The 12,685-nt window shown below is 43.6% G+C and overlaps 1 protein-coding gene across 2 annotated transcripts; it reads right to left on the bottom strand.

The window, feature by feature from the left end:
- Positions 1-2,267: 2,267 nt before the first annotated feature.
- Positions 2,268-11,416, bottom strand: LOC122973479 (H-2 class II histocompatibility antigen, E-S beta chain-like). 2 transcript variants are annotated; one of them, XM_044341042.1, is made up of 7 exons: positions 11,307-11,416; positions 10,662-10,931; positions 6,286-6,499; positions 6,036-6,103; positions 5,268-5,381; positions 3,033-3,063; positions 2,268-2,954 (listed from the first exon to the last, which is right to left on the bottom strand). In XM_044341042.1, the coding sequence occupies exons 1-6, from the start codon at positions 11,359-11,361 to the stop codon at positions 3,038-3,040; spliced, it is 747 nt and encodes a 248-aa protein (XP_044196977.1). In that variant the 5' UTR covers positions 11,362-11,416; the 3' UTR covers positions 2,268-2,954; positions 3,033-3,037. The 2 variants fall into 2 exon arrangements, with proteins under 2 accessions (XP_044196977.1, XP_044196976.1); XM_044341041.1 differs by having other exon boundaries at positions 2,268-2,948.
- Positions 11,417-12,685: the final 1,269 nt, after the last annotated feature.

The raw sequence follows: 12,685 nt of genomic DNA, 5'->3' as shown, positions 1-12,685 counted from the left end.
TATGAATGATGTCACATGTTCACTTCATGTGTTGAGTGAATGTAAAGTTTTACTGACCTCTTTTATTCCTCTTCTCTCTCTCTCTCCGTCCATTCATCTGTTTCTGTCAATCAGTAAACATGTCAATCAACTCTGGAAAGTCCGACCCCCCCCCCCTCCCCACCCTCATGGTCAGTGACCTGACAGAGCTCCGCCCCCTTCATCCGCCAGTGTTTACCTCTAAAAAAACACAGAAAAACACAGAAATGCAGCAAAAGCACAATATATTTCTGTCTGATCATTTAACTAATAACTTCCTCTGTCGTCATTTAGTACGTTCATGCAGCTGTTATCATGAAACTGACTCAGAGATAAAACCAGCGATGATCACATGTTACACAGGAAACATTTAAAACAGTTCAGCACCACAATTACATTAAATATATGAAATATAAATATGATAAAATAAGATAAAAACTGTAAACATTAACATTAAAATGCAAATGGAAACTTTGATCTATGATAAATAAAATGCTGTTTTAGGAAGGTTTAGTTTGAGACGTGAACATGTTTAAAGCGGTCAGATACATGAACATGCAGAACTTCTATGGAGCTTTTTCCCTATCTTTATTCAAGAGCGTTTATATCAATTTGAGAGCATAATTAATTGATTTCACATTCAAATTTTATAATATTGTCCCTCAAAACCCTGCCGTCGCACTCAAATATCCTCTGCTAGCGCTTAGATTTGCTGTTTCTGCTCAAACTGTTTGCTTCCACTCAAATATAATGTTGCACAGATTTGCTGCTTCAGCTTCAGCTCCTCACTCAGGCTGCTTCTACTCTCAGATTTCTCTTCTGCTCTGGGATTTTTTGTGCAACAACCGTCAAATTCCCCCAACCACTAGAAAGCCAGGTTTAGTGTTGACCAATGAAATGATCCCTGCCTCCTTGCGAGTTTGTTTGCTTTACTTCTCAGAGCGTCCCATACGGGCGGGTACCCTTTAACCGGGTTCATCCACTCCATCCTCCAGGGCTTCATTAAATGTACTTCCTTGCTTTCTTTACGACTTTTGGAATAAAAGGACAGTTCATTTATACACCAGCACCCGTGATTTTTACTACAATAAGGTAGATAAAGATTCACCAGCAGGACCAGAATCTTCAACATCTGAAGACTCTTAGCAGAATGAGCCAAAATCCTCCCTGAACACTGAGATTAGTTTCAGGAAGGTTTGAAGCTCATTGCAAACAGAAGCTTCTCTACCAAGTATCAATTACATTCACTTAACATGTCAATACTTTTTCCTGCGTCATTCCAAGTTAATGCACAGAACTTTTTTTATTGATTATAATTGTTGGGCCTCAAACCATGAGGTCACACAAAGCAGGCCTACATGTAACCTGTGAGGCCTGACCACGAGGTGCTTTGTTCCTTTGTTTTCCCCGAGACAAAGGAAAAGCGCCAAAAAATGCTGCTTAGACAATGGGAGTCCTTTGCAAACTCCATTTCCAAGGATGCTTTGCGGTTTTCACACCTCAGCAGGGAGCAGTCAACATACAGTCTCATTGGCGGAGACGCTCCTGCACAGCGGAGCGTCCTGATGACGCAGCCGTGACATCACCACCCCTTTAAAAACTGAACATGCCCTGAAGCACACGCCTTTCCCATGTCACTGAGCTAGGGGTAACTCCTGTTCCTCTGTGAGTCAGCTGACTGAAGGGGGTACCCCACGCACGTGTTTTCCCCTCATCGAAGACTCCCCTCGCATATCCCCAACATAATGTTATAATTTCTTTAGCTGTGTTGCCTTATTGAGTTGATAACAATGTCTGGTCTTAATTGCATGAGAATAGCTGCTCTGGAAATATGTTGATGTGTTGAACACTTGAAGATTTTACGGCTGCGAGTAAAATAACTGTGATAAAAGCTCCAGAGGAGCCTCCCACCACCTCTTATCAATATAATCAACTCTGTTCAATCACTGAAAAATGACTTTTATCCTCCGACTTCAACAGGAGAAGAAGGATAAATATCCTGGAATCAACTGGACTTTAATAACTGTTGTTTGTGTGAAACCTGTAAAACTTTACGAGTTTATTAATGAGTTTAATAAACAGGAAGTGTGTCAGCTGTAGTGATCAATGTCTGATCAATAATATCATCATGTATCACTTTATTCACACTCACTAAACTTGTAGTTTCATTTTTTGTGGAATCAGAACAGACGGAGAAAACAACCAATCACTGAAAGCAAGAAGCTCAGGTACAGTTCACAGAGAGTCACAAGGTTTTCTGAAGGTTTTCTGAAGGTTTATTGTGGTTAAAAACTTGTATCAAATCGATCAATCACACACAAATCAATCAGATCACTGGATTATATTGATTGAAGCAGAGTTAAGGAGTCAGTCAGTGGATACAGGAGTCACTTTATCATCAGGCAGCGCAGGCGACTAGAAGGACCCAAACATCTGTAGATGAATTATGATGTTTAGATATAAAATGTTGAATTATGTTGCTGTTCTGACTCTTTGTACCTGAAATAACTCACAAAAGGCCCCAAAAGCTCTTAAAGATGCAGCTGAGTAGTTGAGAGGAAACATTGTTCCACTGATTTACTGACAGATAAATGTTACTGGTTACGCTGCTGCTTCACATTTTACCCACTAAACACAAACATTCACACATGAAGCATCATCACTGGTTCAAATATCAGCAGGACGCAAGAAGGGAAAGACCAGGACCAGGACCAGGACCAGGACCAGGAGTAGGACCAGGACCAGGACCAGGACCAGGACCAGGACCAGGACCAGGACCAGGGGTAGGACCAGGACCAGGACCAGGACCAGGACCAGGAGTAGGAGCAGGACCAGGAGTAGGAGCAGGAGTAGGAGCAGGACCAGGAGCAGGATCAGTTAGAGGGGACCAGAATCAGAACCAGGAGTAGGAGCAGGACCAGGACCAGGACCAGGACCAGGACCAGGACCAGGAGTAGGACCAGAACCAGGACCAGGACCAGGACCAGCACCAGGTGTAAGACCAGGACCGGGACCAGGATCAGTTAGAGGGGACCAGAATGCGTCCTGGGTTAAAGAAGAAGAGACGAGAACAAGATCAACAACAGAACCATGTTTTAGACTGGTATCAGACTGGTGTCAGCCTGGTCAGACTGGTGTCAGACTGGTCAGACTGGTGTCAGACTGGTATCAGACTGGTATCAAACTGGTGTCAGCCTGGTCAGACTGGTGTCAGACTGGTCAGACTGGTGTCAGACTGGTATCAGACTGGTATCAAACTGGTCAGACTGGTGTCAGACTGGTCAGACTGGTGTCAGACTGGTATCAGACTGTATCAGACTGGTCAGACTGGTGTCAGACTGGTCAGACTGGTGTCAGACTGGTCAGACTGGTATCAGACTGGTCAGACTGGTGTCAGACTGGTGTCAGACTGGTATCAGACTGGTCAGACTGGTATCAGATTGGTGTCAGACTGGTGTCAGACTGGTGTCAGCCTGGTCAGACTGGTGTCAGACTGGTCAGACTGGTGTCAGACTGGTATCAGACTGGTATCAAACTGGTCAGACTGGTGTCAGACTGGTATCAGACTGGTCAGACTGGTATCAGATTGGTGTCAGACTGGTGTCAGACTGGTGTCAGCCTGGTCAGACTGGTGTCAGACTGGTCAGACTGGTGTCAGACTGGTATCAGACTGGTATCAAACTGGTCAGACTGGTGTCAGACTGGTCAGACTGGTGTCAGACTGGTATCAGACTGTATCAGACTGGTCAGACTGGTGTCAGACTGGTCAGACTGGTGTCAGACTGGTGTCAGACTGGTATCAGACTGGTCAGACTGGTATAAGATTGGTGTCAGACTGGTGTCAGACTGGTGTCAGACTGGTCAGACTGGTCAGACTGGTATCAGACTGGTCAGACTGGTATCAGACTGGTCAGACTGGTATCAGATTGGTGTCAGACTGGTGTCAGACTGGTGTCAGACTGGTCAGACTGGTGTCAGATTGGTATCAGACTGGTATCAAACTGGTCAGACTGGTGTCAGACTGGTCAGACTGGTGTCAGACTGGTATCAGACTGTATCAGACTGGTCAGACTGGTGTCAGACTGGTCAGACTGGTATCAGACTGGTCAGACTGGTGTCAGACTGGTGTCAGACTGGTATCAGACTGGTCAGACTGGTATCAGATTGGTGTCAGACTGGTGTCAGACTGGTGTCAGCCTGGTCAGACTGGTGTCAGACTGGTCAGACTGGTGTCAGACTGGTATCAGACTGGTATCAAACTGGTCAGACTGGTGTCAGACTGGTCAGACTGGTGTCAGACTGGTATCGGACTGTATCAGACTGGTCAGACTGGTGTCAGACTGGTCAGACTGGTGTCAGACTGGTCAGACTGGTATCAGACTGGTCAGACTGGTGTCAGACTGGTGTCAGACTGGTCAGACTGGTCAGACTGGTATCAGACTGGTCAGACTGGTATCAGATTGGTGTCAGACTGGTGTCAGACTGGTGTCAGCCTGGTCAGACTGGTATCAGATTGGTGTCAGACTGGTGTCAGACTGGTATCAGACTGGTATCAAACTGGTCAGACTGGTGTCAGACTGGTCAGACTGGTGTCAGACTGGTATCAGACTGTATCAGAGTGGTCAGACTGGTGTCAGACTGGTCAGACTGGTGTCAGACTGGTCAGACTGGTGTCAGACTGGTCAGACTGGTATCAGACTGGTCAGACTGGTGTCAGACTGGTGTCAGACTGGTATCAGACTGGTCAGACTGGTATCAGATTGGTGTCAGACTGGTGTCAGACTGGTGTCAGCCTGGTCAGACTGGTGTCAGACTGGTCAGACTGGTGTCAGACTGGTATCAGACTGGTATCAAACTGGTCAGACTGGTGTCAGACTAGTCAGACTGGTGTCAGACTGGTATCAGACTGTATCAGACTGGTCAGACTGGTGTCAGACTGGTCAGACTGGTGTCAGACTGGTCAGACTGGTCAGACTGGTGTCAGACTGGTGTCAGACTGGTATCAAACTGGTCAGACTGGTATCAGATTGGTGTCAGACTGGTGTCAGACTGGTGTCAGACTGGTCAGACTGGTCAGACTGGTATCAGACTGGTCAGACTGGTATCAGACTGGTCAGACTGGTATCAGATTGGTGTCAGACTGGTGTCAGACTGGTGTCAGACTGGTCAGACTGGTCAGACTGGTATCAGACTGGTCAGACTGGTGTCAGACTGGTGTCAGACTGGTCAGACTGGTTTCCTGCTCTGACCTTGGGACTTCCTCTTGTAGTAGATGAATCCAGCCAGAGATAAGATCAGACCCAGGATCAGTCCTGACGCTCCGATGGCGATCTTGTTTCTCTCTGACTCAGGCAGGGACGGATCTGAGGACAGACAGGTAGAGAGACAGACAGGTGAGCAGACAGACAGGTAGAGAGACAGACAGGTGAGCAGACAGACAGGTGAGCAGACAGACAGGTGAGTAGACAGAAAGGTAGAAAGACAAACAGGTAGAGAGACAGACAGGTGAGCACACAGACAGGTAGAGAGACAGACAGGTGAGCAGACAGACAGGTAGAGAGACAGACAGACAGACAGACAGACAGGTGAGCAGACAGACAGACAGACAGACAGGTGAGCAGACAGACAGACAGGTGAGCAGACAGACAGACAGACAGACAGACAGACAGACAGGTGAGCAGACAGACAGGTGAGCAGACAGACAGGTGAGGAGAGAGACAGACAGGTGGACAGACAGACAGGTGAGCAGACAGACAGACAGGAGAGCAGACAGACAGGAGAGCAGACAGACAGGTGAGCAGACAGACAGACAGGAGAGCAGACAGACAGGAGAGCAGACAGACAGGTGAGCAGGCAGACAGACAGGTGAGCAGACAGACAGGTGAGCAGACAGACAGACAGACAGGTGAGCAGACAGACAGGTGAGCAGACAGACAGACAGACAGGTGAGCAGACAGACAGACAGACAGGTGAGCAGACAGACAGACAGACAGGTGAGCAGACAGACAGGTCTTTACCCCAGTCAGTAACCAGAGGTTCTTGCAGGCTGGCGTGTTCCACCATACAGGAGATCTTCTCTCCAGACCTTCAACACAAACAAACATCAGAGTTTGTGACAAACTTCCAGCAGCAACATTCTGAGCTGAGTTTCCTTCATTCTCAGTAAATCACTCTGCTCAACGTTCAGCCACAAACTCAACCTGACTGACAGCGAAGCGTCCTGACGGAGCCGCCTCACCTTTACTGATCACCCGCAGCCAGACTCACCTGGGCGTGTACTCCAGGCGGGAGTGGATCTGGTAGTACCAATCACCGTCTGGCAGTTCATCGGTGGAAGTGACGTCAGAGGAGACTTCCTGTCCGTCTCTGAGCCATGTGACTCTGATCTGTTTGGGGTAGAAGTCGTAGACGCTGCAGACCAACATGGAGGGATGATTACCAGAAGAGGACGCCACCGAGTGGAGGACGACGTAGGGCTTCACTGAAACACAGTCACATTATGTATATAAAGTAACGGACTGTGTTCATGTTAGTGTTTCACTGTTATGATTGTTACTGTGAGAATGTTAGTTTAGTTCAGATAAGGTCTGCTGAGTTGTAGTACTGATATTTCCAGACTGTCAGTGAACATGTTGTCAGCTTAGACGCTGTGAAGCCTGTCTGTCATGTGATCTACCTGTAGTGATCAACGAGAGGTAGTGCACCTGTAACTGGCTGAGAGTTGGGGGGGTTGTTCTTTCTTCTTCCTGTTGTGGGCACTCGGCAGTTAGTTTATGTTACGAGAGGCTAAGTGAGACGCTAGTGTAGAATTCACACCAGGGTTTTTATTTATCTAAGTGCTGCCTACAGCCCACAGTAGTCTGTGTTACTGTGCACAATAAAGATGCAGCAAAAACCGGCTAACGTCTCATCGTCTGCTTATCGAGGGACGTTACAATATATACATACTGTTATATGCCATATATATGTCACTGCATACATGTTTGTAATAGTATAATAATATTTGCATATGTATTTTGTAATACCAATTTTATGGTCATATACTCATTCCACTGTGTTGGATGCACTGGCGCCGGAAGTAGGGGGGCCAAAGGGCCATTGCCCCCCCCCCGACACACACACACACACACACTTTGCCCTCCTCCAATATTCTTTTTAAGTTGCGAATCATTGTGTCCCCTCAAATGCCCCTATATTGCAACACTTACGGTAAAAAGTGCGCATTTCGTTTATGAACACAACAGCTTTGAGCGCGGTGCCAAAGCTTTAGGTCCGGGGCGCTACTGCTTCAGTCCCGGGTGGTTTGAGTTGAGCTGCATATTTCTGCTCCTCAGAACTGGTATTTTAATGTAACAGAGTGGAACTTAATGTGGAGCGACAGGAGGAGGGGGAGATATATGTTGATGCACATAACAAGACGCATACAGGCCGTGGATGTATTACAGGCAGTGAAGTTGCTGTTTCTAGTGTTTCAGGCTTTTAACATTAACATTAATGATTTAACATTAATGTTGTTCAGCACTGATGTTCTGTTTGTTGCTCACAGCTGCTGTGCATCAGATTCTTTCCTTTGACTTTATTAAACATCTGCAGCAGCAGAAACGATAAGTGCGTCTTTAAACTGACAGAGTGATGCGCGCATTTACGCACGTGACACAGCAGCGGTAACTTCAGTAAAAGGATCAGTCAGGATCTGACGGTAATTAATGTTCTGTGTTCTGCGACACATCTACACACATCTTATATAAAGAGATCAGCTGATTATTGCATTTAAAGGCTGATCAGGAAAACACTGCACAGCGGTAACATTCACAACTCTGGAAAGGTATCACGCTGCAACCATGTTCATTAGTGCGCATGCGTAGTGCGTCTGTGTCCGCAGAACACACGCACACAGAAACTTTTTGCCCCCCGCGCTTCTGTAATGAATCCGGCGCCCCTGGCTGCAGGAGATGATGGATGAAACCCGGTCATCCACCTGGGGTCCGTTTCACAAAGCAGGTTCAACAAACTCTGAGTCTAATCCTGAACTCTGAGTTGATCTACTCTGAGATAGAAAACTCTGAGTTTCCGGTTCCAGAACAGCTGATTTGAGTCAGTTTATTCAACTCGGAGTAGTTTCACCTGGAGTTAAGCGCGTGCACCACAACTATAAAAAGCCAGCATCAATGGAGCCCCGATTCAACGAGTCACCATGGCAACGGGGAAGCGGAGGGCGGCGTTTTTCACCCCACTAGGGCTAGAAATCTTAATGCGATAATACGGCGAGTTTGAGCATGTTTTCAAAAAGAAGTGCAACACCGCTCCAACTGCAAAAGAGAGGGAGACGGCGTGGGAGAACATCGCTGCTCGGGTCATTGCGTAAGTTTAAATGTAGTCCTTTGCAATCACAATAATATTACAGAGGAAAACTGCTTGATTGGTCGCCTATTAATTTATTTCATTTAGGTCCAATCCCGCGAGGGAGAAGCGCACTTGGCAGCAGTTTAGGATAAAATATAAAAACATTGTTCAAACAGGTGAGACCTCGGCATAATCTCATGGGGGAACCTCATTTTGATCATTTTTACATTGTAAAGTAAATATTAAGTGGCTGTTTGACTGAGCAGCTGTTTTATCCCCAACATAATGCTGGTTTCACACACATAAATGTCTTCTCATCTACATCATGTTCTGTTAAATAATTAATCCTATTTAAACTAACACAGACTTCTACTCAGCCAATAGAAAGAAGGCAGATGTCCGTAAAACGGGTGGTGGTCCAGCACCGCCACCTCTAACGGAGGCAGAGGAGCTGGCCCTAAGCCAGACTATAGGAAGGCCAGTGGCTGGCTCCGACACTGTACAAAAAACTTCCGTTTGCAAAGAAACGCAGCGCAACACACAATATCTGCTTTGATGTGAGAGCATGATTACGATTAGTAATGTTGCAAATGTAAGGACGGATTAGGTTGTGTATGTAGATGATGGACTGTGACGTGAAACGGTACCGCTCAAAAAGATAATGGCTGGAAATGCTAGAACATCTATGCGCGGTCTGATAACCTCAACGAATATTTAATTCTCTGCGCAGTAATGCTGCACCTTCATCCACGGGATCGTTATCAAAAGGACATGCCATGTTAGTGAAAAAGTCGCCACCTACTGTGCCTAATGGACTTCTAATATACTGACTCTGATTGTTTTAATGATTTTTTTAAATGACAGACGGCAGAACTAGGCTACGCCAAAACTCGCCTGCTGACTGAATGAATGAGGAAATCAAATGGAGTGTGTGGCTCTGAAAGCAGGAGACTGAGAGAAAGTCGAGGTTCATTGAGAAAAACCTGGTCCCGACCAGGTTAGGTTCATAGAGTCTGTTACTACGGTAACTGACCGAGAGCTTAAGTTACCCCTCTCTCTGAAACAGGCTAGAGTTACCCCTCTTTCTCTGGTTTGAGTTACCTCCCTTTTTGAAACTGAAAACTCAGAGTTTCCCTCATTTCAGGGTTAACAAACTCTGAGTTTTCACTAAACCTGCTTTGTGAAACGGACCCCTGGTCATCGTCTGTGGTGTGTAGAAACGACAGTAGTGTGGAGCCGCATTTCATCACATATATTATGTAATTATTATTATTATTATTATTATTATTATTATTATTATTATTATTATTATTATTATTAATAGCAGTGGTGTCAGCTGTGTCAGTTGTATTTTATAAAACAAACTTCCTGACTTTACTTTCAGGAAATTCAGTTTGATAAAGTTTATTTAAATAAGTCTGGTCTACGTTGGCATTGGAGCTGCAACCATTAGTCAATTAATCGATTAGTTGCCGACTTTTAAATCAATCAGCAACTATTTGGATAATCAATTAATAGTTTGGAGTAATTTTTTAAGAAGGAAAAATCCAAATTATCTGATTCTCTGATTCCAGCTTCTTAAATATGAATATATTCTGTTTTTTTTAGTCTCTGTGACAGTAAACTGAAAATCTTTGAGCTGTGGACAAAACAAGACATTTGATATTACAATACTTATATACTTATATACTAATATACTGCATATACTTACTTTACTGCAGTAGAGTAAAGTAAGTATATGCAGTAGTAGCAGTAGTGGTAGCAGTAGTAGTATTGCAGTAATAGTAATAGTAGTATTGCAGTAGTAGTGGTATTGCAGTAGTATTACAGTAGTAGCAGTAGTAGTATTGCAGTATTAGTATTGTAGTAGTACTGCAGTAGTTGCAGTAGTAGTAATAGTAGTATTGCAGTAGTATTGCAGTGGTAGTAGTAGTAGTATTGCAGTAGTAGTGCAGTATTAATATTGCAGTAGTATTACAGTAGTATTGTAGTAGTACTGCAGTAGTTGCAGTGTTTCACCACCAGATGGAGTTTCTAGTCTGATGTGTTTTAGGAAACAAACGTGTGTCTGTAAATATAATCTTAATATCAGGCAGATTAAAGGTTTTTAATAACAACGTCATTTTCATTTGAGGACAGAAACAGAAACTATAAACACAAAATAAAACAAACTGCAGTAGAAACATTGATCTGATTATTGATTCATCAGTTTAAACTTTATTGATAAACAGTAAATATGAGTCATGATGTTAATCAATCAGTTTGTTAACAAGGTTTAATGTGATCAAACACAAACTCACCTGATTTAGTCAGAACATTGTTGTTCCAGATCCCAACGTTGTTCAGGCAGTACGTCTCCCTCTGAGCTTTCCTCCTGGTCAGCTCTGGACCGTTGTTCCAGTTGTCTGCGTTCTTCACACCAAACTCAGTGTATCCAACATACCTGTCGACAACGCTGTCAAACCTGGCGTACTCCAACTTGTTGTAATAAAAAGAGAAGATGTACCGGACGTCCTCCAGCTTAGAGGAGTTAAACTGACAGCGACCTGCCTGATACTCCATAAATCCATCTGAAGATAAACACAATCAGTTTGTGAATCAGAGAATTGAACCTTCAGCTGAGTGTATTGATCAGTGATCAGTGATCAGTGTATTGATCAGTGATCAGTGTATTGATCAGTGATCAGTGTATTGATCCTACCTGCTGTGTAGACAGTGATGAAGTATAAACAGTGTATTGATCTGTGATCAGTGTATTGATCAGTGATCAGTGTATTGATCAGTGATCAGTGTATTGATCAGTGATCAGTGTATTGATCCTACCTGCTGTGTAGACAGTGATGAAGTATAAACAGTGTATTGATCAGTGATCAGTGTATTGATCTGTGATCAGTGTATTGATCAGTGATCAGTGTATTGATCAGTGATCAGTGTATTGATCCTACCTGCTGTGTAGACAGTGATGAAGAGGAGGGAGAAGCTCAGAAAGGATGAAGCCATGTTGCTCTGTTCTCTTGACAAACACTGACACAGTCTGACTGAGAGCTGCTCTAAAAACCAGAGGAGCTGATCACATGACCTGCTGATCAGCTGTTACCAGGCAGACTGTTCACACAAACGTCTGCTGCTGGAGAACCAACTCACAGTCACAGGACACATGTTACAGTATCTCACTGTCTGCAGGAGTAAAACTGATGATTCATGAACATCAATACATGTTAACTTGTGATCAAACTTTAACTTGTTGGTTTTGAAAGTCACAAGTTTTAGTTTAAAGGTAAGAAAATCTCCACACAGCCAACCTGCTGCCTCACTGAGACTTTTATAGTAACTACAGATGAGGAAAATGTTCTGAAATGTTCTGGTACCATCAATAAAAGAATAATAATTATTAAAGGTTCTATATGTAGGAATCATAAATTCATTGTCATTAGTGACAGTGGTGTTAAGTGAGCAGCAGTCAACATCCTGTCAATTACATGTGATGTCTTTTTCCTCACTCACATCTCTCATATGTTGGTCGTTTGTTTACATTATCAGGAGAGAAGCAAGACTCTCTGGAGAGCACAGACATGTTACATCCTTTGGATTTTCCAGCCCGGATCCTTCACATAGAAACCAGTCCACAAGCTGATACAGACAACTGACAATGTCATTTGTTATGTTACATTACAACCTGTTCACTCATTGGCAGTAAAAAACATTAATACATGTAAATTTCTTCTACATATAGAACCTTTAAATGTTAAAATATTAAACATAAATGTTAACATTGAACCAGATTCAGCTCAGCTGTTTCCTGTTAATCACATTGAAAACATCCACACAGTGACAGAACACTAAACAATACAACATTACACACAGCAGTACAGGTGGATGTTAGACTGTTTAAAAACCAAAGTGTTTGTTTGCAAAGACAAACCAATCAAACACAGAGTCAGTGCTTCCAGAGATAAATAACTTATAGCTGTTAGATCTTTCTGTTTGGCTTTAAAGATATAACCAGTGAGACTCTTTATTCTACTGAGTTGATCTTTCACAGAGAACACTGAGTCAATGATTCAATTTGATTTTCGAGTTAAACATTTTTTCAGCTCTGCTATTGTTAGACTGTTGAGTCTTAATTTGTAAAGATCAACAGATTGTTGGTTTTATGTTCTGACAACTTCCATTTACATTTTTAATTTCTTCATTTTTTCATTTTCTTTTTTAAAAAGATCAGCTACATGGTATCTAAGTGTGATATAAGTGCTACATTTTTTATACCGTACCACACTAAGGCCATGTGGTCACATTTAAATGATAATAACAATAACTTATTTCA

This window comes from Thunnus albacares, chromosome 22 (genome assembly GCF_914725855.1).
Source record: "Thunnus albacares chromosome 22, fThuAlb1.1, whole genome shotgun sequence".
NCBI lineage: Eukaryota > Metazoa > Chordata > Actinopteri > Scombriformes > Scombridae > Thunnus > Thunnus albacares.
Note: the sequence above shows the minus strand (reverse complement) of the source record. Positions and strands in the feature narration are given on the sequence as shown.

Excerpts from the sequence above, each read along its gene's own strand:
- LOC122973479 (XM_044341042.1), bottom strand. The coding sequence starts at position 11,361 with ATGGCTTCATCCTTTCTGAGCTTCTCCCTCCTCTTCATCACTGTCTAC. Across the intron at positions 6,500-10,661 it reads CAATGTTCTGACTAAATCAG|TGAAGCCCTACGTCGTCCTC; the intron begins GTGAGTTTGTGT and ends ACTGTGTTTCAG. Across the intron at positions 3,064-5,267 it reads CTACAAGAGGAAGTCCCAAG|GACGCATTCTGGTCCCCTCT; the intron begins GTCAGAGCAGGA and ends TCTTTAACCCAG.